Genomic DNA, 27,697 nt, shown 5'->3' with positions numbered 1-27,697 from the left:
AAGAGTATTAGTACCTATAGAGCAAAGCTATAGAGAAACTTCACTCGTGTCATCCTCATTTTACCTTGTTAATTTAAATATTTTTTTGTTAGTTATATATCGTCAATTTAATATTTATTTGAAATCATGGCTGGAAAAGGTGCAAAGAAACCCAAGGAAATGGTTGGTTTGAACTTGATTGTTTTTGAAAAAGATGTATTAAAATACCATTGCCTACAACTTCGTCTGCGTCACGCGAGAACTTTGCACTTATCCGGGATGGAAAGTGGAAAATTTTGTTTCTTGAAATAAAAAATGTATCTGCTCAGTAGTCTCAGAGATTACATAGCATATCCACCAATATTAGCACGGATTTACAAAGATACCGGTTCATGGATTCATAAATTCCAGCTTCAGTAAGTTAAATACGTATTTGTATATTTTTTCAAGGATCCCGAAGAACAGATGCGAAGAAAATTTCACGCCAAATGTCTTTTCCGAGCGCTCGGTAGACTTGTAATGTCGAACACCTATTGGCTCATAGAGGGCATTGATCAATACGTAGGCGTGGAAGACGTGAAGCGAAGAGTCGAGCAGGCCGTCAGAGCGAAGGCTAAGAAGAAACAGTTGCTGAACATTAACGTTAGATGTCGCTTTTATATATATAGCATCTTATAATTTTTATTACCGATTTAATCAGAGACGTAAATTATTCGCCGTTCAGAAATTCTTCTAAGAACTAAAGTCACCGACGTAGCTCGAAAATTATGCAACTTGAAGTGGTAGGGGCGGGCCAAATCGCTCGAAGAAAAGATACCCGTTACGGGTGATCCATGAGTGGCGACCGCGTATCTGAAGACGAAGCGTTGCGGGCTACCGCTGGATGCAAGTGGCGACTTGTCGTTCATTGTGGCGTTCTAAGAGAGAGGCCTTTGTTCAGCAGTGGACGTCTTCCGGCTGATGATGATGTTAATTATTATGACCAATCGTTTAACTTTGCGGCGGTTTTTAGAAATGAATATTAATTTAAAAAATCAGCCACAGAATGAATAACAGTAGGTATAAAATGGTGTACTAGAATCACTAGGTTCGGCTGCAAAGAATCTGCCAAACTTCATATGCTTGTGCGTGACAACAGCTTGTTGGCTGCTTATCGACACTACAAGTGACGCAGCACACATTACCATTTAAAGTTGAATTAAAATGTGATGTTTGTTCGAAGTAAGCAGAATAGCAATAAGTAGGTAAGATGTTTCAAATCTTAATGCTCCAGTTTCTAGACATTAATGATTTTCAGGACAAAGCTTTATTGAATAAGTTTGCTGGCGAACGATCAGACCACGAAAAGCAATATTTGTACCGCATTTTAGGCGGTTTGAAGTGCTTCAAACGATATCCCAACGTAAGTGAATATCTCCCCAGTTATTTGACACCCCAGACAGTTTACACACATTAGATTTTTACGGGTCCGATTTTTGAGGTAAATTGGCTTCATGGGCGAAATGCATCAAATGTGTGAACTACGTGGATATTTTTAATGTCTGGTGGAATCTTTGCAATTAAGGTTTGGGACTCACAGATACTTTGAAAGCTGTTATTAATTAATTTATTGAATCAGGCGTTACTTTGCGGATGTCCATATCAATGAACTGAAATAATTAAATTTCCTTGCTCACCCGCGACCTTACGATAGCTAAGCTTATGCAAAATATGCGTGTTCATGCAGTTCCTCCACCTCCACACTGTAAGAACACGCACAAATCACACAAACCCATCTATCACCACCACCACACTACACTGACGCGTTTCGAACTCAACCAGAGCTCATCTTCAGAGTGACACAACCGTACACCATGCTACCTGTTGTTAGACTAACGAACCACAACCACCGTTTTAACTTGTCACTGTAACTCCCCAAGTTCCCACATACGTTTTATGAAACAAAACTACCCACAAATTATTAATAAAAAATAAAAATAAAAAATTAACCGTCCTTCAAAACTACCTTGATTTTTATTTATTTACTGTCAAGGCATGTTTTATTAACTACCATTGCTGAAATTAGATCCAAGCCGTAGCAAGGGAGATGAAACTAAATTTACCTGCTCATTAATAATAGACCCCATACTGTTGTATCTAATTATTTCCATGCATTCTAAAACATCGAGACGAAATTATTGTGGCAAGGGGTTTCGTCTCGATGTTTTAGAATGCATGGAGATAATTATGGTACTATTCAATGGAAAAAATCAATTGTGTAAACAAATGTGGTGACTGACATTGACGCTTGACTGACGACTGGCTGACTGACTGACTGACGTTGGCTCTAGTGATGTGAAAGCTCTTTAAGATACTTCAATCAGCAGTAAATAATTATTTTGAATTTACTCATATTTCATTATTTAATGTTTCCATAAGTTTAATTTTTAAAAATGGCGAATCACGTATTCTCTTAGTCCTGTTCAAGAGTCATTCACAATGTTTCCATGTCCCTTTTAACTTAAAATGTTTAATAGCATTTTCACGAAGTTTTAGAATTAGGTATATCTTCAAATATATATACCTAACGTTTTTTCCATACAAACTTACACTCCCCTTTATACCCCTTTAAGGGTAGAATTTTTAAAATGGTGAAACATGTATATCCACTTATATTTTTTGACGTATATTTTCCCCAAGGTTTATGATGGAGTATTTTAGAATTGAAAGGGTCAGTTAAAATATGGATTAATTTAGAATTTTTTGCTGCTTAAGTAGCGTAGTAGAAAAAGGCAACCTGAGATATGTGTGCATAGGAGAAATTTGTATCTTGACTCCTGTCCAACGGTGGTGTAGGGGTTATAGTACGCAGTACGGATTGCTGAGGACCTAGGTTCGATTCCCAGCGCTGGTCTCTTTTTCTGGTTTTTCTGTGCATCCATGTCTCAGTTTGTATTTTCGATATAATTTAGAAGAGGCATTTTTAAATTTACATAAGACAGGGAAATGAGAGTAGACACAGGGAAGTGATTCAAAATGATTGTTTGGTCCAACAATGGACTCCACAGTAAATATGATAAGTACTAGTAAATAGAAATCTACATAATTTCTACTATAATACTCTTTTATCGTCCAACTAGTGTTTACCCACGGCTTCGCACACGTAAATCATTAGGTCCAACAGCTGAAATACCGGGATTTTTAAAAATTGCCGTGGGAATTCCCGAAAATTAAATCGTTGTTTTCATTGACATTACATTAAAAACAATCATGGTAAAATTTCATGACTCTAAGCCCAGCGGTTATTAGTTCGAAATTTTATCCCTATCTCGTGGGAATATCGAAATAAAAAGTAGGCTATGTTTTATTCCAGATGTCAAACTATCTATATACCAATTTTCATGACAAAGCTGAGCGGTTGTTATTTCAAGATTTTATCCCTATCCCATGGGAATATCGGGATAAAAAGTATCCTATGTTATCTAACTTTTCGCCAAATTTCATCCAAATCCGTCCAGCCGTTTCAGCGTGAAGAAGTAACGAACATATTCACTCACTCACTCACAAACTTTCACATTTATAATATTAGTAGGATTAGTAGGATAGTAGGATAGGATTAGAAACCTTTATAAACCTTCATTAAATAGTGTAACTTAACACAAATAATTAATATCTACGAATAAATTAATTTGCAGAGCCAGCCATAATTATCGGTAGGTAAGGTTGGTTCAGTCAAATAATTAATTTTGTTGGTACAGCACTAAATTTCCAGAGACTAGACCGACCATAGACCAACTTCGGTGAGGAAAAAATTATCATGTCAATTTGACAAATATAACGGATTTTCGTCTTCCATTTAATTCTATAAAATAAACATATTTACACGATTATTTAATGATAAAATGATTGTTAAAAACAGTGCTGAGCTCATTGAGATGTGAATATGATCGGGATTGGCGTTCAAATGTAAGTAACTACGGAGTAATCGTGAAAAAATGCTTTGTTTACACAATTGATTTTTTCCATTGAATAGTATTATAGATACAACAGTATGGGGTCTATTCTTAACACTTACAATAGTTACTAATTTGCGCACAAGGTAATTTATAAGGGACTTGTCACACTGGACGTGTCATGGGCTCTACGATCTGATCAGCTCCAAAAATTGAAATATACCTAAGTAGGAAGACTGACCACAAGCAGCAGAGCACATCAGATCTAATGTAACAAGTCATTTAGCGTACCTATACGTCATACCTAATTAAATGGCTGATAATTTTTCTAACAGCATGTAAAACGCAAGCTGGCAGCTGTGACATACTTCAAATACTATGGCCCCGGTCGGGTAATAGTTCGGCAGCACCAAGAGGCACATGCTATGTACTTCATAGTTACCGGTGACGTCACTGTCAGCCAGATGTTCCTGGATGAACTGATCCAACAGTACGTGTCCGTGGATATTGGGACCATGCATCCCGGGGACATGTTCGGAGAAGTGTCACTACTGCATAATATACCGAGGACTGCTACTGTTACTACTAATGGTTGGCGTCTGGATATCTTGTTATATACTTAGTTAGATGTAGTGTTTATATTATTGGGGTGTGAAATTAATTGAAACCTATTTGAACAGACAGATCACGTTTATTGAATTTACTAAAATCCTTATATCGATTCCTTTTAAGACTGATTACATATGCACTGAAAGACGATTAGTTTGTAATACTTACCCATACACTTAAACAGTGCTGCGGCGTTGCAGCCGCCTATATTAATGCCTGGGCCTAAATGATTTTCATTTTGATATTATTTATATATGTATATCATTCATAACGATTCCCCAAGACAGTAAATATCTCGAAAGATAAATCATGCCATAAGCAGTTAAAAAAAATCTTTCAGTGGTAGGTATTGAGTGCGGTGCGCATTTCTTACTGCAGTCAATATTTGTTGACGAGTAGCTTAGTAACGAACTGTGACCCGACAAACCTTTGTTGGCCGCAGTCTTATACATAGCCCAAATCTACGCAAGCGCGTATTGCCATCTTTATCATCTTGGTAGTAACAATAAACAAGGGGAACTACATTCTAGTGGAGACATAGTAACAGCGTGGTTCTAGCGTTAGGTGCGTGCCTAAGTAGATACTTACTCAATTTGTTTTATATTGGCTACTAGGTCACTGTGAACTGTTGGCACTAATGAAAGAAGACTTTAAGAATGTACTGCAAGCGTCTGTACAGAAGCAATGGGACGAAGTGCGGCTTGCTATGTCGGCTTTCACTTATTTCGACGCTTTGGATGAGGTATTATCAAACAATTTCTTCTTTTAGGGGCTGTTTCACCATTCATTGATTAGCGTTAACCGACAGTTAAATGTGATGCCGTCTCCGTCTATTCGAACAAAACAAATAGAGACGGCATCACACCTAACCGCTACTTAACACTAATCAATGGATGGTGAAACAGCCCCTTATTATAATTTATTTTAAAGAACTAGGTACCTAAGAGTAACCACTTAAAACTCATGGATAATGATTTTGCAACTTTTTTAAAATGCTGACCCACCATTTAACTGTTTTACACGATTTGATTATTTTAGAGAGTTTAGGTATTGAATCAGAGTACCTACCTAATCAGACGGTATTTGCGGACGTCGGCCATATGAAATGAAATGAAAATGAAATGATATATTTATTCCAGACGTTAGTCCATAAAACGTCTATCTTAAGGTCGCCGGTGAGCAAAGTAATTGTTTATAGTTTACTAGCTGTTGCCCGCGACTCCGTTTGCGTAGAATTCGGTTAAAATCGCTACCCCGCGGCTACTACTTATCCCGGGAAAAAAAGTAGCCTATGTCCTTCCTCGGCACTCCCAACCATCTCTATACCTACCGAAATTCGCCCAAAGACAGACAGACAGAGTTACTTTGACATTTATAATATTAATAGGGATTTCAGATCGGATCTATACCTATAATAATATTATTATGTAATTGTAACAGGTGGCCAGGCGCGAAGGTTGCATAGTAGCTAAGATGAAGTCTTACGAGCCAAATGAGACGCTTTTAGGGGATGGTGTGGGAATAGCGAACTTCGTCTACTTCATACTGTCCGGCCGCTGCCAGATGATAGAATCATTGCAAGTGATCGTAACTACGCGACTGGGAAAGAATTACTACGCGCTGCATGATCCCTATGTATGTATGTATTATTACAAACCACTTGACATTAAGGTACTTTTAAGGTTTTCCTTATATTTATTATTAACTGTTGCCCGCGGTGTACTGCCGTTTTCTTTTGGCTAATATTATATTCCAAGAAAATGTTTGTTCAAAATGACACTTCGCACACGAACCAACCACAGAAACCAACTGCTACCAGAAAGTAGGTTAGGTTAGGTTAGAACTGCGTCCCCCACAGAAACGAACTGCTACCAGAAAAGTTGGTTAAATTATGCCATAAAATATTTTGGGAAGAGTGCTTTATGCCAAAGGATACATTTGACTTAATAATTCTTGGCAATGAATGAAAGCAAATGATTTTTTGACAAATGATAATTTGAGTAAAATATTTTGGGATTGTGATAATTTGGGAAAAGTTTTTAGCCCTTAGTAATCCGTTATCCGCGACTGCGCTTGCGAATGCGAATAATTCAATGATCGCGCCCGCGGAAACTGGCCAATTACCGGAAACTATCTATATATGTCCTTCTCAAGGTCTCAAATCATCTCCTTATCAAATTTTATTACGATCATTGGAGCAGGGACCTACTTCAAGTGTGAAAGCATAACAAACAAACAAAGTTTATTTGAGATCCTTCGGGAACTGTACCATTTTTCGGGATAGAAGTTGCTTCGTAACATGAATAACTATTACCCGTGTCTACTGTAGGTAGGTAAGGTTAAATAGATAATATAATGTCAGAAAGGATTTTCAGATACCAGAAGAAGAAAGTGAACAAGATTTCGACAAGAAATGGTTTGGAGCTTACCAAAATTTAAACATGAGCAGTCAATCGCTAAGAGAGAGGCAAGAAAGCACAGTGAAAGGTAGTAGGGCTGCAAGCAAAGTAGAGGAAATAAAAGTAGGTAGTGGTTCAAGCACTGCTAATCATTTGGAAGAACTAGAAGACCAACTGAACAATCTGGAGGGTTCTGACGAAAAAAGACATAGCGCCACCAGTGCTATTAAACTCCAAAGTGCTATGAAACAACGTCCGTCGGAGAGGCACGAAAGCGTACGAATGGGACCGACAAGTGAGGGTGCTGAGGGGAATAGAGAGAGTGCTGATAGCGCTGGGAGTAAAGACATCTTACTGAAAAAACATTCATCTACTCGTACAAGACCTTCAGTGAGGTAAGATTTATGCTTCGAACTTTAGTCATATTATGTAGGTAACCATTAAACAGTTATGACTCAAAAGAATCCATAACAATCGAATTGGATTAAATAAGTATTATGTTATGTTAGTGGGAAGTGTACCTGCTCAGTCTGCTTGGTCCGCACATGATCCTCAACAAAGTTTTGCAAAGGTTTTCGCTGTCGTGGGTGGGGTGACGCAACCTTCTTTGATGTTTCTAGGGTTTCGTACCCGACCTTATGGAATTCTATTAATGTCGTTATACTGTCTGTCTGTGTGTTTGTCAATCTGCCCGTCACGCAGGTCTGCTGTATGTATCTTAAGAAGTATCATACCTAAGAATGTAGATGGGTCGATCAACTTTTTGTTGTCACTCGTTGCTATAGTTACGTTCTCCTGAGTCACTCTTTAAACCATTAAAATTCGCCAAACATGCATTTTTGTTGTAGTTTTAAGCCCCTTCTAATTGGTCATCTAATAAGCATATTAATATACTCGTAATGTGACACAACATTTCTTCTGTTAAACTGTACTACAGTCGAGTTCATAAACTTGTGAGCAAAAATTTGATCAAAAATATCTGAACACGCTTCTACGCCGTTAACAATAGAGTCCCGTTTAGATATTTTTGATCAAAATTATGCTCACAAGTTTACTTTTGTCTCCTAGCTGACGTAACAGAATAACAACAAAAAATACAACTATTTCTTCCACCCAAATAGTCAGCTAAAATTAGTAAATAATGTGTATTTATTTCCATTGCCGCTAAAACAACAAATAATAAAAAATGAAAGGAAAACCAACCGACTAATATAAAATGACCCCAACTGGACGTTTTGCATAGAAGCAGGGCTCGACTAACACGGAATTGTTATAGATACGCCCGTTTAAAGTGTATGTTACGTACCCACAAATTTTTTAAGGAACCCTTGGCCGGTTTTTTCATCAGCTTTTGTTTTTGCAGACTAAGTGTAATCCCAGAAGTGGGAGCGCCTCCGCCTCCACCGAGCAATTTGAAAACTTATTTCATGCAGGTTTGAGAAACATTAATTCTAAGATTAGAAGAGTTATAGGAAATAGTTGAGTTGAGAGCTAGGGGCAATATCGCAATCCGTATGAGTTTGTCAATGGTAATCAAAAATATCGACACATGAACTCTAATTTCTCAATAATAGAGTGCATGTTCCGATATTTTTGCCAACCTTCGCCGCTCGGAAATATCTGATGGCGACTGTACTAGGGGGAAAGGCACATTAAGTATCTAGTACCTAGCTAGATGACGACTTCCGCGTGGCGGCCAGCCAGGCCAGCGTTGAGAACAATAAAATACAATACAATACAAATACTCTTTATTGTACACCAGAAATAGTAAGCGATACAGAAAACAGATACACAGAGATTTTTTTTTATTGTTATCTACTTACATTTATGTTATAAGCAATATTATTACTAGGTAGCTAGTTTTGCTTCAATCATTTTCAATATTTGTGTATTACATGTAAATTCTTTATTGCACATAAGAAATGAAAAAAAAAAACCGACTACAAAAATATTGAAAATTATTTTACACCAGTTTGAAGTCGGTGCCAGTAGGAGTGGACCTATAGTCGTCTACTTTACTTGTAGGTAAGGTACTATAATATTGGGCGTCTATCAATCATGCTGGCTCGTGCTGAAGCACTGACTACAAACTGGTTCTTCCATATATTCTATATGTATGTACTTATGCTTACCTACATACCAAATCTCATCCAAATCCGTCCAGCAGTTTTAGCGTGAATATTGGTAGGATTGTGTTTGATCTTAATAATTATCTTTATCAGGTGGTTCAACTAAACCCTGGTTCCAGTTTTGGATTTGGCGAGAACATGCGTGATCGTCGAATCATCGCTCTCACGCCCGTCAACTGCATGCTGCTACCGAAGATATGGCTGCTGCAACGAAACACAGCTAATATTTGGTCACGCATACAGCACTACCTTGAGAAAAAGGTCAGTGGAGGGGCAGGACATACCTTGAACACCGGGATGCTGCTTTCTCCAGCAATTGAGTTTCCACGACACAGGAATTATTTTAAACGGCACAAAAATGTTCATCACCACTTCACTGCACAGATTTTAGAGGTTTTGAGTTTTTTAAATGTATTTTGTGAATTAAGAGTTTATTTTTGCGTTTGTACAAAATTATAGCGTCATCTCGAGTCGTTTGTTTTCTTCGTTCTTGGTTCGAATTTCGGTGCCCAATGGTAGCGGGATAGGAAAGGAGGGATGTGTTGCCAGAGTATGGATGCGTTCATGTTAATGCGTGAGTGTGTGTGTGAGTTAAAATTAATTAAATATATTTAAAAAATAAACAAATAAATGGCGCAGCCAACTTCGGGGGGCCTAGAGGTTTCCTCTACATTGAGAACTAAAAATAATGCTTACTACTAGAGCGGTTGATAAACTTAAAATTAAGCGAGAACGTATGGTTATTGCGTTGGTAGAGGACAGAGTCGAGTTATCGGACGTATATACGTTCCAGAAGCGGTTTTAATTTTAGCAACACGAGTTATGTTATCCTTTCCAGGAAAGACCTCTGAAACAATAGCCAGTGGCCAAAACATTGGGTGCGTATTGTCATCTTTGACAACAACAACCATCCCTACACTCACAGGTTTTGAGGGCACATTCCATTTATCGCGTTGTTGAAGTGAAGTCAGGTACTCCATGCTCCAACGTTTCCAGTAGCTTTGAACTATTCTGCTCAAAAGCTGATAGCGTGTGAGTCTGTTATCTGTGAGGGTAGAGTCGATATTTTCAGCGGGTAAAAATTTAAGCGGAGTTATGTTTAAAAAATGATTTGGAGTTAGCGCGGTCAGATCAGAAGGGTCTGATGAAAGTATGCAAATTGGTCGGCTGTTTAACAGGCCTTCTATTTGTATTAAGATTGTATTAAATTCCTCATATGTGAGGATTTGACTGCCGATAGCTTTATATAAATGCGTCTTAACGCTTTTAATATTGACCTTGCTCAGCCCATTAAAATTCGGTCCATAAGGTGGGCTATGCTTAAATTGAACTCTATGTAGAGTAAGATAATGACTCAAATCATTTAGATAATTAGCGGATTGTATTATTGAGTAAATTTCATTTAATTTGCGTTTAGCGCCAATGAAGTTGGTGCCTCCGTCGCTGTACAATATAGAGACCGGACCTCTGCGTGAAATAAAGCGTTTGAACGCGTCAAGAAAGCAATCGGTACTTAGGTCTGAAACTAACTCTAAGTGAAGAGCTTTTGTCGTAAGACAAACGAATAAACATATATAAGCTTTGTGACTTTTAACACCACGTCGGCGGATATGCGTAATATAAAAGGGTCCAGCGTAGTCAACGGCAGTATGTACGAAAGCTTTGACTTGGGAGACTCTAATCGAAGGGAGATCTCCCATTGGAGGGTTTGTAATACGCGGTTTGAGTTTAAAACATAAGTTACAAGCGTGTACTCTTTGGCGAACTAAATTTCTGGCGGACAGGATCCAATATTTTTGGCGAAGTAGAGCTAGTAATAAAGCGGGACCTGTGTGTAAATTTGACGCGTGATAGTGATCTACTAAAAGAGAAACTATGCGATTTTTAGCGGGTAGTAATATCGGATGCTTTTGATCGAAATCTAACTGAGAATGAGTAAGGCGACCACCTACTCTTAACAGATTTTGGTCGTCAAGAAAAGGGTTCAGTTTAATAATAGTTTTGCTTGGACAAATTTTATTATTTTTAATTGCGTTGATTTCTTGAGAAAACACGTCAGTCTGAATGTAGCGTAATGCGTAACATTCAGCGTGATCTAAGTCAGTTATAGTGATAGAACCGCGTGAGTCGAGTAATTTTGAAAAACGAAGTACGTATACTAGCGAGCGGATGAATTTTAACCAAGACGAGCAGCGTTCGGCGAGATCATGGATGAAGTGAGTATTTTCTATTGAATTTACATTTTGCGTAGGTAGCGATATAGTTTTAGATTCTTGTATTTCTGTAAATTCATTGTGATTAATCTTATGTTCTTTTACAGGCCAGGCGTCGACGGGAGCGGACAACCATTGCGGACCATGAAACCAGAAATCATTACTGATTAAACTTTTTGGAGTTACAGGGCGAGAGACGATATCAGCGGGATTTTCTACACCGCGAACGTGAAACCAGTGAGATGCAGGTAAATATTCGTTTATCTGAGCGATGCGATTGGCTACAAAAGTGTGAAACTTATGTGCAGGTGAGTGTATCCAAGTAAGCGTTACTGTAGAGTCAGAGAATGCGTATATTTTATTTATGTTACAGCGCTTGCTGAGGACCGTGCGTACTGAGTCAATCAATTTTGCGAGCAAGACAGCAGCGCAAAGTTCTAAGCGTGCGAGCGTTTTATTCGGAGTTGAAACCTTGGACTTAGAGGTGAGTAGTTTTACGGACTCTGCGGGTGAGTTATCATTTGAGTCAATTCGAACATATATGACAGCACCGTAGCATTTTTCGCTGGCGTCTGCGTAGCCGATCAATGAGATTCTATGAATAGAATTTATGCCTATGTGACGCGGTATTTTAAGTTCAGAGAGAAGCGGAAGTTCTTTGTGAAAATTTTCCCATTTGGAGACTATAGAATCAGGGACCTCATCATCCCAGTCGAGCTGCAATTTCCAGCATTCTTGTATTAGCAGCTTCATGTACGCGACAACTGGACTTATGAGACCGAGCGGATCGAATAAGCGTGCGGTAACTGAGAGAATCGAGCGTTTGGTACATTTTTGCGGTAAATCGATGTTTATTTTAAATTGAAAATTATCGTCATTAGGCTGCCATTGCATACCTATGATTTTTGTATCAGCGTTGGGATCATCGTCAAACTTAACAACGAGAGGGCTTTTATGAGAGGTGGGAATGCGTGACATGAGTTCTTTGTCATTTGAGATCCATTTAACTAAATTGAAACCTCCAGATTTGAACATTGAAATCATTTCTTCATACGTTTTTTCAGCGTTGTCTAAGCTGTCAATAGAACTGACATAATCATCAACATACATATGGTTCTCAGTTTCATAAGCGGCAAGCGGATATGTGTCGCGACTGTCAGCGGCGAGCTGACGCACAACGCGCATAGCGAGGTAAGGCGAACTAGACACACCAAAACACACCCTATTGAATTGGTAGATCTCTATTGGCGAATCAGAGTCGAACCGAAACAAAATGCGTTGAAACGGATGGTGTTTAGGCGCGAGTTTCACTTGAAAATACATCTTTTCGATGTCAGCGGTTAGCGCGATTGAGAACATGCGGAGGTTGAGCAGCAGTTCGAAAATACTACTTTGTAGTATTGGACCTACATATAAAATGTCGTTAAGCGACTTGCCTGATGTGGTTTTACAGCCAGCATCGAGAACAACACGAGTTTTAGAAGTCTCTTTCTCTGGACGATAAACGGCTTTATGCGGAATGTAATAAACGTTATCATCTTGAAAATTATTTGGAACTTTAGACAAGTAACCTTGATCGATATATGTTTGTATAGTTGCGTTATAGTCGGCGCGTAAGTCAAATGAGTCGAGTTTCTTTTCTAGGTTTAAAAAACGGCGTTTAGCTATAGCGTAAGAGTGTCCTAATTCCGAAGGTGAGTATTTGAAGGGAAGATCTACTGTGTATCTACCACTTTCATCGCGTGAGTAAGTACTTTGAAATATTTTTTCACATGCTTCATCATCGGGACTGAAGTGTTTTTTATCGGGTACATTTTCTATTTCCCAAAAGCGGTGCGTTAATTGATCAAGCGAAAGCGACTCTGTTTGACAGAAAAACGTTTTGTCAGATTTAGGCGCGGGTGTAGCGGGAACGTTATGCAAGAGTGTAGCGGGAGCGTTATGCGCGAGAACAGCGGGTGCGGATTCATTCGTTTTAGCGTTCGTGTTTATTTCGAGATGCGATTGACTATTTAAATTAAGTGCGTTTGAGTTTTGCGGAGAAGAACGAGAATTGTGCGAAGAAACGAGAGTGTGAGCGTTTTGCGAGAGCGGGTGAGTTGCGTCAAAAGACTGCGTATGCGTTGAGTTTGCGGCGAATAGCGAGCGTGAGATACATTGGGCTTTACCCATGGCGACATATCCGAGAGTTGTTTCGATACCTACGACCGACGAGTTCGGTGAGGTCGATTTATTAGATCCGAGTAAAAGCGGGAATAATTCGTTGCCTATGAGACAATCGATTTCTCCAGGTGCGTAATAATATTCATCAGCCATTGGCAGATGCTGCAGATGCGTTAATTCCGTCCTATCAATTTCAGCGTTAGGCAAAAAGTCAGTAATTGTGTCAATAACACGAGCGTTTACTGTATAAAAACAGCGAGAGTCAAAACGTGAATAAATTTTGAATTGTGTTATTCCGAATGAGCGATTTTCAATTTGACCTATACCTTTAACTACCGACGGCGCGGGAGTTATTTTTAAATTTAAGCGATCACAACAAGATTTTGTGATGAAATTACTCATTGATCCTGAGTCGAGAAATAAACGCATACGATTTACTTGATCGTTATTAAATACGTTTACAGACGCGGTTGGTAATAATACTGTAGTATCATTATTTAAAGCGCGCGCGGGAACAGTGACAGACATCGCCCGGTTGTTATCAAAGTTATCGGCATTTGAAGTCTCGCGCCAAGAGGACGACTGCGCTTGATTATCGTGAGTGCGAGCAGTATTCACTAGCGGCGGACGCGGCGGCTGCGAGTGCGAGTGAGACGGATAGCGAGCGCCAGCGCCAGCGACAGTGGCGTCGCCCGCTTGCGGCGGCGGCGAGGTGAACTGCGCTGTGCTTTGATAACGAGCCGGTGGGATGGTTTTATTATGATTTTGACTGATAACAGTATGTTGGAAATCAGCTGAGCGTTGAGGGCGGTTTATATTGAAATTATTATTGTTGGTTTCATAGTGCAGCAGCGAGTGATGTTTGCGGTTACAACTGGAGCATTTGTTTGTCGATTTACAAGTATTTACATGGTGAAATCCTAAACAGTTTATACAAAAAGAGTGTTGACGAACAATATCGTTGCGAGTTTGCGTGTTTTGGTTTAAGAAATATTCACATTTAAATAAGGGATGAGATGAGTTTGCGTTACATACTTTACATAGTTGAAATTGCTGAGTTTGGAGGTTATGATTGTTGTCATATTTATGAGATACTTGAGGAGCTGCGATTTGAGAGTGGAATGCTTTAGTTTTATTTATTTGTGGTAATTGGGGAGTGGGTTTGCTAAATTGTTTGTTACTGGACTGAGTTGAGGATGGCGTTGGGCCATGTAACGCAGTGAGCTTAGATTGTTCACTTAAGAACTTTTTTAATTCAGCAAATTTGGGAATATCAATGTGTCTATGAGCTTGTTCAAATAGGTTCAGAGTTGATTTATCAAGTTTGCTTAAGGCAATATGCGTTATCATGAAATCTGCCAAATTATCAATTTGCAATTGTTGCAGAGCGGCTTCAGCTGTACAAAAGTTATCTAACACATTATCAGCTGACTGACCAGGCCTTTGATTAATCATTTTATCCAAGTACATAGATGCTTGCACTCTTGTATCTTGGTATTTAGCTAGAAGAGCTTGCCAAATTATATCATAATTTTGAGAAGTTGGAGTTATGCCTGAGCAGATATTTAAGGCTTTTCCAGAGAGACACCCAATTAGATATTGAATCTTTTCAGCATTAGTTAATTGAGTATTGTTATGTATAACACTGCGGAAGTTTTCATAAAACACTGGCCATTTACCAGGAGTACCATCAAAACTTGTGAGTTGAAGCGGAGGCAATTTGATGTTAAAATTATTATTTTTATTTTGAACCTCAAGTTGCTGTCTCAGAGTAGTTTCCTTTTGCTTAATAAAACAGTACAACTCATCAAATGTATTGAGAATGCTATAACTCGGTTCTGCGGCTGGATTTTCTTTAAATTGTTCAATTAAAAGTTTATCAACCGTTTCTACATAGTCAGCTCGGGTCTTGTCTAGGGTTTGTGTCCTAGCAAGGAATGGAATGTGATAAGCGGGGTCAGAAACCTTTAAGCTTAGATTATACACTTCCTGAATAATGTGGAACAAACTTTGCTTTTTACTTTCAAGGAATTTAATCATAATATTTTCTTCACTTGAACTGGTGTATGCACTCGTTTTTTCTGTGCCTCCCATGATGAAGGTAAAATGAGATATTTATCAAAATAAGTGAGAAATAAGCACAAGTTCAAGATCGGAATGTGTATTAGGAACAAATATCTAGAAATTACTAGGAATAATATAGTAAGCGGTGCGTACATCAAATATGGCGGGTAGGTATATGAGCGGTGCGTTGAGATTAATTATTATGAGAAATGAGTATGAAATGCGTGAGTTAAACAGTAAGTAATACTTTTGTTATTTACTTAAACTGTTGTTATTGAGAAATAGTTGGTATTTACATAGAAATATAATGTTATTTGCGTGATTAAAACAAAACAAAGTTAGGCGAAGCGTGCGAGAAAAAATGGCGTAACTAACTTGAAAATGTGTTTTTGAGTATTTGAGTGAGTAAATGAGTAGCGTGTGTATATTGCGGAGGATATTAGGAGTGAGGGAAAGGATTTGGGATCGAAGGACCAGACTTGGAGGGGCAGGACATACCTTGAACACCGGGATGCTGCTTTCTCCAGCAATTGAGTTTCCACGACACAGGAATTATTTTAAACGGCACAAAAATGTTCATCACCACTTCACTGCACAGATTTTAGAGGTTTTGAGAGTTTTTAAAGATATTTTGCGAATTAAGAGTTTATTTTTGCGTTTGTACAAAATTAAAGCGTCATCTCGAGTCGTTTGTTTTCTTCGTTCTTGGTTCGAATTTCGGTGCCCAATGGTAGCGGGATAGGAAAGGAGGGATGTGTTGCCAGAGTATGGATGCGTTCATGTTAATGCGTGAGTGTGTGTGTGAGTTAAAATTAATTAAATATATTTAAAAAATAAACAAATAAATGGCGCAGCCAGTCAGGAAACTTCATTCAGAATTATGATTATCATCAAGATAAGATAAAAATTGTGGGTAGGTTAAAAAACTAAAATTAATTAGATCAGTTCGTTAGTACCATACGAGTATTATTGTATTGTCATCAGAACTACGCAAAATTGGCAACCTTCGTATCAATACAACAATAAAATGTGTGGGTGGAAATCAAGTTGAAAGATTCCGTTACATACAAACCTACTCGTAAATACATAGTGAATAGTACAGGTGAAGCTAATATAAGCGCGTTAATAAAAACACAATTCAACCGGATAGCTACCTAACTAGCCATTTTTTATCTTCCTGTGGAAGCGAAGTCGCGGGATAAAGCCAGTCACTCTATAAGAGCAACTATTGCAAGTGTCACAGGGATAGGTACTCGTAAAATGACTCTTTCATTAGGTAAGTACATTTGATTCCTGACCCACTGTAGAACGTTCGAACTAAGTTATACAATTAATTCCTTTGTTTTGTTTGTTTGTTCCTTTGTTGTTTGTTGCTTGACCAATGCGATGTCACTATTACTTTTTTACGAAAAGGTTCCACAATGGGCCACGATTCAGTTGGTTCGATAGTACATAAACATTCCATGATCAATCAATTGATCAATTAATTGGTTCTAAATCCATACCTGTCTACTATCCTTCGAAACTGTGTAAGTTCGGCAATTATTAGGTATGTTACGAATTTTTTAGGCTTCCATACTTTTAGATTGCATAATTCTACCTGCCTGACATTGACGCAAGGGTTTTTCCACTGCAGCTGAAAAAATAAACACCAACTTATTTTTTCCAAAGTGATATGTCACAGTCTACGAATAATAATGTAGAATGTAAACGAAAGACAATACACTAATGTTGCGTTAAAAATTGCCACAGATTCCTACGAAGAAAACGCTGTTTAAAGAGTTCGTTGCGGCTCGTCGGTGGCAAGAGTTCCGTGAACAGATGGTGGATGATGTTATTGCCCGGTCTAATACGGTCAACTGGACCTCGGTGCATGATGTGCCTTACTCGATCCGCATGGAGGAAATGCTCGATATTTAACTGTTTTAAATACCTTGTGCTTATTATGTACTTACATCTTTTTAAACAAAATTTGTTTTATAAAAAAATTCAAACGAATTGATAACCTCCTCCTTTTTCTGCAGTCAGTTAAAAAGTTGCAAAAAATGGCTAAATAAGCTTCCGCGAGGTACCTAAAGTCTCTTCTAATTCCATACAAGGGGGCACCAAAATGTTGTCTTTTGACGCTAAGGTAAATTTTGACAATTATTAATGGTTTGGTGTCATCGTACCTACCCACCCATACCACACTAAATCAGATCAGACAAAGGTATTAACTATTGTTCGAAACTATGGCTTGTTTCACTAATCGCTAATGAATGTGACTGTACTACATTTACTTAGTAAGCATTATCAATACTACTCTAATAAAAAACTTGAAAGTCATTAATTAATTCTTCTCGAAAATTGTAGGTATGTAGCTGATTTAACACTTTGTTTAATTAATATAATATTATGTTAACTTAATCCTGCTAATGATTACCTATAACACATGCAAAAAAAATCAATTTCTAGCGCTGTCAGTGTTTAAGCTAAACCGCGGATGGACGGACGGACATTTAAAAGCAATAAGGGTTACTAGTAGAATCGTATCGTAAAAAGTCCGGATTCACTACTAAAACCCGTATTGTGTTTTTTTGCTGTGGATTGTTAACCATACAAGGATACGCGTACCTTTAGGCTGCGCGGGCGGCGCGCGGGACGTCGAGGCTGAGCTGGCAAATCGACTGGTTCCGGACGTTGCCTACGTCACTGTTTAACCTCAAGGTTTAACATTGTTATTGCAGATATTGTAATAGTCGAAAAAAAAGGTGATTTCCTCGTGTCCTAACATTATTAAACACTCACAGGGATGGCAATATCATAGACAAGGGTGTTTTAATTAATACTGTAGAGAATTTTTACCTGCATCGTCATCATCATATCAGTCGGAGGAAGTCCACTGTTGGATATAGACCTCCCCCATAGGTATGTCTCCAGTTGCTTCGCTTGGAAGCGGCCTGCATCCACCGTGAATCCACGGATTTTACAGTACCACTAACATGAGTTTACAGTGACTGTACTCGATAGCGACGGCGTAAATTATTTGTAGAGGCGCTGTACAATTCTCCATACAAATAATTTACGCTGTCGCTATCTAGTACGGTCACTGTAAACTCATGGTAGTGGTACAGGTCATCCTGTTGATCGATTTGCGTTTGCTGATCTAAGGTCTCCATTCGAGAACTTTTCGGCCCCAAAGGCCATCTGTACTCCGTGCTATATATGGCCAACCTATTGCCACTTTATGATATAATTACCTACCTGCATAACGTGAGTTTAAAATTCGGTCAAAATTACTAGACAAAACCGAATACTTAATTAAGTACCTACCTAGCATGAGAATAGACATTGAAAATTAGCTAAAGAGACTAAATTACAAACGAAATAAATATTTGAAGCCTATTTTTCCTTCAATGTGTTTATCAGTACGTAGGTACTGGCCATCTAGTTTGTAGTGATCAATCGAGCGCCGCAATGTAATGCAACTTGCACGATTTATCTTGCAAGTCTAAACTCGGCTTAAGACGCGCTCGGCTCAACTGATACAGTACAGTAAACATAATATTTTTGTTCCCAATGTTATTAGGTATATTAATACACACTACACACCTTTCAAATATATCTATAAATATATACATAATAATTATATATTTATACATAATAGTTATAACTACGATTTAACCAAAAAGTTCGAGAAACTTCTGCCTAACACTACCGCGTCTTAAGCAGAGTTCAGACTTGCAAGAAAAATCGTGCAAGTTGCATTACATTGCGGCGCTCGATTGATCACTACAAACACGTTGGCTTCACGGCTTCGCAATGTAATGTAACTTGCACGATTTTTGTTGCAAGTCTAAACTCGGCTTTACGTAAACGAAGAGAAAACCGCCCACTAGTTCAAGTTAAGTCTTACCTCGTACCTCAACCAGCTAATAAAGCAGTTAAAAGTTGCACTATGCAGGCTTCATGCAGGCTTTCAGCGTCTCGTAACCTAGGCAACCGGTTTTGGCGCGAAGCACCCACGCACGTTGGAGACTCGCCGTCCAATACAAACAAGCGCTCACACATCCGACCGCAGTGCACCGCGACGAGCGCGTTTCGCGATCACGACGACAGCTCCGGCTGATCGAATACTTACGACTCCATTTACCTAATGTAAATAGTACCTATTTAATATTCAAGTATAGATTTGAATTAACGATTAAGTTCATCAAGTCATCGGGGATTTAAACGAGGTGCAATTACGTTGCAAGGATTTTTTAGCAGGTGAGTTTAATTTATTTGTATTGTCGTGTTTCTCTCTGAGTAGATTTTCTTCAACTATTAAAATCTGATTGCAGTGACTTTATTTCTCATCTTGTGAAAGAATTTAATCACTATCAACCATCAAGTTAATTAAGTACCTCCATAGTCTTGGATTTTATGATAACAACAATTCAACCAGCAACATTATCTGTGTGTCAGTTTCATCTAAAGCTACTTGTTGCTCTATCGAAATTAATAACTTGACACACAAAATTTTCGCTCTGACTCTACAGTTTTTACAGTTGCTTTTATTTTCCAACATTTCACTCGGTTGTTCTGCAACATCGTTACAATACATTAACATGGTCGCCTGCTGTACCGTGCAGGCAATAATTTACCAAGTCCATTTGCATAGTCATGTAAATCAGTTCGCGAGCTCTGTTATTTATTTATGTTGCCATCAATTAACATTTGTTCACAAAGATTTCGCCAATAAGCCTAGAAGGTCCTTCCGCGAATAGAATCCCCGTCTGTATTCGTGAAAGATTATTAGTCAATATCGGCGCAAAATTCATTAGGTTCAGTATTATTTAGATAAGATTGTTAGTTCAAGGGTGGCTGCTACGTAGACCTTGACATTTGTCCTGTATTGATAAATTGCTTGATGTTTTTTTATGGCAGAACAAGGTTTTCAACACGGCCCGCTCAGCTAATATACAATTTACTTTTTAGGATTCCGTATTTGAAAAGGAGAAAACGAAACCCTTATAGGATCAGTCGTGTATCTGTCTGTTTGCTCGTCTGTTTGGTAATTTGGTCCGACTAAGCTTAATCGATTGAGTTATAAACCGACTGGTACACATACAATACATATATATGACGACCAGATGGCCTAGTGGTTAGAGAACCTGACTACGAAGCTTGAGGTCCCGGGTTCGATTCCCGTGTCGGGGCAGATATTTGTATGAAAAATACGAATGTTTGTTCTCGGGTCTTGGATGTTTTATATGTATTTAAGTATGTATCTATCTATATAATTATATTTATCCGTTGCTTAGTACCCATAACACAAGCTTTGCTAAGCTTACCTACTTTGGGACTAGGTCAATTGGTGTGAATTGTCCCGTGATATTTATATCTCTATTATTACTTAGTAAGTCGGTGACAAAGACATACTTTTAACGTTAATAAATTAATCTTAAGCATGGGGTCACTCTTAGTGGATTTAATAGAAAAAAATGTACTTATAGATAAATAAATAAAATATATAAATATCATGGAACACTTGACACCAATTGACCCAGTCCCAAACTAAGCAAATCTTGTACTAAGGATACTAGGCAACGGATAATCATACATAAATACATATTAAACATCCAAGACCCGATGTTTGTTACATTCGTATTATTCATACAAATATCTGCGCCGGCCTGGGATCGCACCCGGGACCTCAAGCTTCTTTGTTAGTTCTCTAACCACTTGGCCATTCGGTCGTCGACCGCTATAAGCACAGAAAAGAAATTCATAAAATTGATCATATATTTATAAAAGATCGATACGTTATTTTTAGATGTTAAACTGCCTATCAGCCAATTTGGAGACCACAAACGCACAATGTGCCCAAAAAGATATATTCCTTTACATTACTTACAAAACAACTTGCACAAAGAGAATTGAAATAATCGATGACGGCATATACATAGGTTATGCTGTCACTCGCATATTTATACGAAAAATCTGCTTAAAATAATCCACCTCCAGTATATCGTTAACTTTGTCAAATCATCATCAGCTGATATCAGGAGGCGGGTATTATTTTTATTTGCTAGCTTCTGAAGCATGTCCAACAGTGGATGATAGCTTGTTTGGATGCAGTAATCATGAAGCCAGTTGAAATGGTCGATGACGGCATATGACGGCGGCGCAGGTTATCGGTAACAAGCTCAATTGAGACACTTGTTCAGATAACGGGCTATCACCTAGACAAATCCATAACCCGGTACAAGGTTGAACTGATCATAAACAAGTAAAGCGGCTCTGTTAACAAACAGTAGTAGGCATTATGCAATAAGGATTATATATTTAGAGACATCAACAAGTTGTTTAAACTGAGGCATTACATATTCCCGATCAGTAAACAGTTGAGCATTGTGGAACCGGTTCTTCTAATTTGAATTAAAAATGAATAAGACCAAACCCTGAAGTACCAGCTGGCATGTGATTGAGCCATTTACAGTACAGTACCTATGCACAAAGAAAGACAGATAGTCAAAGGCCAGAAGTGTTGTATTGGATAACTCTTTCTTTATACAATAGAAATACAATAATTACTTACTTTTACAGAGAGACTGAGCAAACAAACAGAAACAGAAGTATTTTTAACCTGCGATACCCATTTGTGTTTTAAACTTCAAGGTATACAAAATTTATAAATAACTAGCTGTGCCGGCCACTTCGTCCACGTGGACATAGATGTACCTAGTAACTGATCGACCAGTTACAGTTTCATGATTGTACTCGTACATAGAATAGAAATAAAAGACGTGAACAGATTTCAATTCAGAAAAAGAACTTAAAAAGTTACATAGAACTTTTGTGTGATGGCAGTAGGAATAGGACGAGTATTCGCGAAACCTGCCACTCGCGGGACAGCGAATGGCCCAGATACAATTTTATTCATTTTTCACGGCGACAGAGCCTCGTACGACCTGGCACTGAACTTTTCTTTCAGCCTTCAGCGACCTTTAAGGCAGTTAATAATTTGACGTTGATATTTATTGCCTTTTTTACTTACTTGATCAAAAGATACGTACGCGAACAATGGTTTAAATAGAATAACATTAGTATTATGAATTTCATAGGAAATTTAAGGATTAAGTCGTTTTAGTTACTAATAAATTCCATCTTTCGTACAAAGGTGCTCAATAACGAGCATTAATTTGTAATGTAATGAGCATTCTAGCGATTGGTACATTACAGGTAAAAGCTCACAAAATATACAGGAGCATTTTAGCAACCATTCTAACGACCATTTGAGCAAAACGATGGTAATTTGCTTCAAGCTTTTTGCCGCATCGATCACACCATCGTGCATAATAAAACTTCTAACGCGCATTTGGTAGAGTAGGTATTGCCTAGAATGATCGTGCGTGTAGGTAAAATGTTCGTGTTTGGCTTTATACTTGGCTCTGTTTGTCCTTCAGTTCGACTAATTTAAAAACGGCGAATGCTCGATGTTCTTTTACAAGTAAATACTCAAGTTTATCAGCATCTTAATAGTTAACTACTAAGTAACAGATTCGAAACTCACGTTTTAAAGCGCTATATTCACCTACCTGCTCACCGCCGACGGTTTTACGGTGATAATAGCAGTCACAGAGTACAACCTTCAAGTGACAACTGCGACAGAGAATAGAATCATTACATGCCAACAATAGCAGCGGGAAAGTACTCTACCCTACCACGATTTTATTCTGGTCCGTACAGCCATTAGTCTAGATTATTTTGTGTGTTTCTAGCACTCAATTCAGAGGTCTTCCGCCTCTAAAGTGAGAAAGGCTAAGTACAGTATAAATCAGTTTCCGTCATTTGTCTGTGTGGGCAGACAATACGTCATCAGCGACTGAGGTGGTGTGGGAGGCAAAGGTGGTTAGCAGGACCTGTTATTGAGCTGTCTCTCACAATTTAAATAGGAATAACCAAGTATTGTTTTGAAGGCATTGATCGATTCGCGGCTATTGCTGAATCATGGAAATGATGACAATCATCATCATCATCATCAGTGATTAATATGAGAAATAATAGTTATTTGTTATGCAAGGCTGGAAATAACTGTTTGGCACGAGTGCTTATATTGAAAGCCGAGCAAGCGAAGGATTCTAGAATTGAACCACGAGCGAAGGGAGAGGTTCAAAAGAAGAATCCTGAGCGTAGTCGAAGGTTTCAAAGGCACGAGATGCTAAACAACTTTACAGCCGAGCGAAACACACAATTTTTCACCTCACGACAGCGAGAAAAATGTAGATAGAAGAAAATAAATTGAACACTCTTATAAATCAGTTTCAGGTTATGCTAGCTAGCTTATGCCAATGGCTTCTTCTAAATCGCAGAATTCTCATTCCATAGAAATATAACATATCGAATCTCGTAATCTCGAATTTCGTAGTCCAAATATAAGTTCAGCTTTCTAGATCTAGGGTTTGCGTTGGACGTTGATAAGTGAGTTAGCCAGTAATTTTTACATTCAATTATGCAAGTAGCTAAACCTACTTAAAATAAAAAAAATATTAGGTAATATAATTGGCAATACAGTGTTAACTTTTTTCCTCCGGTAGGTGCGTTCTGAATTTTACCACATACTTATCTATCTACCTACTTGTCGTTATTTTTTGTGAATAAGGACGAAAAAACTTATGTAATAGAACAAAATGTAAATAAATGTTTTCTATTTTTTTTTGGTATTAATAAATAACAACAATACTTATCTTATAACAAGAATGAAAACACTAACGCATTTATATTAATGAAATAATGACAAACCACGTTTCAGAACGTGACATTGTGCTTTTTTTTCTCGGGTGTGTTTCCGAATCTCTTTTCATCATTTGATATCCTATTTTCTTCTTGTTTGTTCTGTATTTTTTTTTGTAATTATAGACGCATTTGGCATAATTTCAGAAAACTGAAATGAGCTTTATTATCACTAAATAAATGTTTAGTAATAAGAATAAATAACAGATTAATTAACAAATTTAAATATTAATTCAACAATGTATGAAGAACTTTCTTTGTGAACACGTCAATATTCAACGCTTACTTTCTCAACCTCGTATCTACCCGAAATGTATACAAAAATCAACACTATCGTAAATCATAAAGAACTAAAAACTAATCATAAAGACGATTCTAAAGCAATATTGTGGCCAGATACGAGGTTGTGAAAGTAAGTGGTCGACATGTATTTTCAAGGCGGCACCCGTTCACGATAACGTTTTTTTTTTTTTATTTTTATTTTACGATAACGTTTGAACTTCAAAAACTCTTTCCAGCCAAGAGGATAAAAAGCGACTTTCCACGCAGATTTCGAAGGATAAAGACAGCTTTTTCGAGCTAGTGAGGTGAAAATAGTTTTATACTGTCATGGACTTTTTAAATGGGTTTAATTTATAATATAACCAACTATGAAAAGCTCAGCCATCGCCAGTATTACCTCACGCAGGTTGAAGTCCGTTTTGTGTCACATTAGCCGCAAAAGGCAGAGCCGCTTTCTAAAGATCGAATAGGGCCTGTGTTTTTATGAAACGAGTGGTCCATATATAGTAACATTTAAACGGTGAATGCAACTATTTAATCTATATTATTTCAGAACATGAGTTATATAAAATTAATTAAATATATTATACTTACTGCGTATCGACTATTAGTAGATAGCTACAGATTGTAGTAATTGTCTTTCAATTGTTATTTGTAATGATTGGATCTCTTTACCTACCTATTTACTATACTGATCCAAAAGTTTTTTTGAGAACGTAGATACCTATATGTAGAAAACGTCTAGGTAAATGTGTGTGTAAAATTTAACCCTTACTTTCAAATGAATAATTAATATCCAGAGGCGGGCATAACACAGATTAATTGTAGGTACCTATCGTCCTATCTTGGCCTCTATAAGATGAAGATAAGTTTCACAAGGTGACGACATGATATAATCTTTGTATATGTACATAAGTAGCTTAACTATAACATAGTCAATCAGGAATTTGGGGCACGAGTTATGTTTCATTGTTTTTATAAAGATTTTGATATTCACTCTTAATTTAAGTACATACTTATGTATTTGACCCGCAAAACTGGAAGCGAATCATTAATTCATTATATGTAGGTACTAAAATACTGTTTCACAAATGACCTGAATAATGCATGACGCCATCTCTCATTCCGCGACCGAATTTCTTTTAACACTACGAAATAATTTAATTGCATTTCTTGACTGACACCACTTAAAACATAAATAAACGTATATGGACTCATTTTTGCAATCGACGATAGTAAGAACACAAAAAGAGATTTTAAAAACATTCAATCAATGATTTTTTTGACACAGTCAATATTTGACACTGTCTCCTCGCTTTTGCATAGTTTATGCGAAATTGCCAACTTAGATAACGTTTTTATACATAATTTTAGTTTCTAATTGTTATTCATGTAATATTTTTTTATATCCTCGTGATTTATAACCTCTAACAAAATGACAATGAATCAGAAATCCATGAGATCTTCACTGATGACTGCGAGATCGGTTAGTGCTTGAGAAACATTTTGAAAATAATATCAATCATTTCACTTTAGTCCTGACACAAAAGTAAAACCAAAATGACGTAGCAAGGAAGATCTTGAAGCTCATGGACCATAGTTATTATTACCTCTAGTAATAATCATTTAAATGCCATGTTAGGTTACCAGCTATGTTTGCTATTAAAGGTTTTTGTACCTTAGCATATTTGTTTTATATTCACATTCCTAGCTGAACATGCTATGCTATGCTATGCTGGCTCTACTCGTATACCAAGTTTGTTCAAATATTTTGTTTAATGATAATGAGTCTATTACTTTAATAATCCTAGTAAAACCTTGCTTGTTCGTAAATTGTTTTACCTAATTTATTTTTCTGATTTAAATATACAACTTACATGTTTGCATTCGACTTCAGAATTAATTTATAAGTCCGCATTAAAGTTAAAATTTAAGTATATTTTCGCTTCGTTTATGCTTAATTGCAACAAGTGCAAAAAAAAAACTTAGCCAATTACGAGTGGAACATGCTGGTTTTTAGTTGTTAGAATTTAACCATTGTCATAAATGCAGTCTTAAAGTCAAAAGTCAAAGTCAAAGTCAAAGTTTTTATTTGCATAAAATGTGGTACAAATTAGTTCTTAGCATATTAAGTAGTCGCACACATTTTGCCAACTATTGGCACGCAAACAGAGAGGTTAAGTGCTACACTAGGCAGGGCATGCTATATACTATACAAAAATAATCAGGAAACATATATTACTTAACCATGTCATACTCAATAGAGAATATATAAAAAAGAAATAATAAATTAAAATAGTCAAAACATTCGTCGAAAGGATTACAAATAATAATTAACAGAATAACACAAATTACACAATTAGGTACACCATTTTAAATTTGATCAATGTTAATTTAATTTTTTTCATCAATGAATTGGATTTATACACAATAATATTCATTGGATGTCACAATATTCAGATACCGTATAAATCGCAAACTAATGTCAAATTCGATTCTTAAAATAATCAAAATGTTCATCAACAGAATAAAAACATTCTTGAATAAGCCATTTTTTAAATCTTTTCTTAAATAAAGTAAGTGGCAGATTCCTAACATTTTCATGCAAACAATTAAAGATTCGGACTGACATGCAATATGTGTTTTTGTTGTACAACCTGGTCTTTACAGCGGGAAAAACGAGATGATTTGGGTGTCTTGTATTAAATCTACATGTATCTCTTTTTGTTTTAAATATTTCTGGGTGCATTTTTACAAACAAACAAACTTCAAGCAAATACATGCCCGGCACAGTTAGAATATTCAGATTCTTAAATAAAGGCCTACGAGATGTTCAAATATTCGAATTAGTAATAGCCCTAATACATTGCTTCTGTGCTAACAGGGCCCGTTGTGCATGGCTTAAGTAATTAAGTTTTAGTATCTCTTGATCTTAACCCATTCATTGTTTAATACCAGTCGTATTATACGTTAAAATGTCAATAGGATGCAGTATCCTTCAAGAACTGGGTATTTATTTTGAAGTACCTAGTCATTAATCTACTGATTGAAGCATTTCGCATGAAGACTGTAAACATGTTAATGAACGAAAATATATAACTACATATTATGATTGCAAGTGAATATACCAGTCAATAATCAAGCTAAATAAACTTTGACTAGGTATAAGT

The 27,697-nt window shown here is 37.2% G+C and overlaps 1 protein-coding gene across 1 annotated transcript; it reads left to right on the top strand.

Annotated features, from left to right (window-relative positions):
• The first annotated feature begins 27 nt into the window (after positions 1 to 27).
• Positions 28 to 17,846, top strand: LOC141443894 (uncharacterized). The gene is made up of 10 exons (XM_074109272.1): positions 28 to 162; positions 430 to 621; positions 1,277 to 1,381; positions 4,247 to 4,502; positions 5,135 to 5,262; positions 5,961 to 6,155; positions 6,896 to 7,314; positions 8,283 to 8,352; positions 9,142 to 9,309; positions 17,241 to 17,846. The coding sequence occupies exons 1-10, from the start codon at positions 127 to 129 to the stop codon at positions 17,406 to 17,408; spliced, it is 1,737 nt and encodes a 578-aa protein (XP_073965373.1). The 5' UTR covers positions 28 to 126; the 3' UTR covers positions 17,409 to 17,846.
• Positions 17,847 to 27,697: the final 9,851 nt, after the last annotated feature.

This window comes from Choristoneura fumiferana, chromosome 2 (genome assembly GCF_025370935.1).
Source record: "Choristoneura fumiferana chromosome 2, NRCan_CFum_1, whole genome shotgun sequence".
NCBI lineage: Eukaryota > Metazoa > Arthropoda > Insecta > Lepidoptera > Tortricidae > Choristoneura > Choristoneura fumiferana.
This window is presented reverse-complemented; position numbering and strand designations above follow the sequence as displayed.

Coding starts and splice junctions, on each gene's coding strand:
- LOC141443894 (XM_074109272.1), top strand. CDS start 127: ATGGCTGGAAAAGGTGCAAAGAAACCCAAGGAAATG. Junction 163..429: donor CAAAGAAACCCAAGGAAATG/GTTGGTTTGAAC, acceptor TATTTTTTCAAG/GATCCCGAAGAACAGATGCG. Junction 7,315..8,282: donor CGTACAAGACCTTCAGTGAG/GTAAGATTTATG, acceptor TTGTTTTTGCAG/ACTAAGTGTAATCCCAGAAG.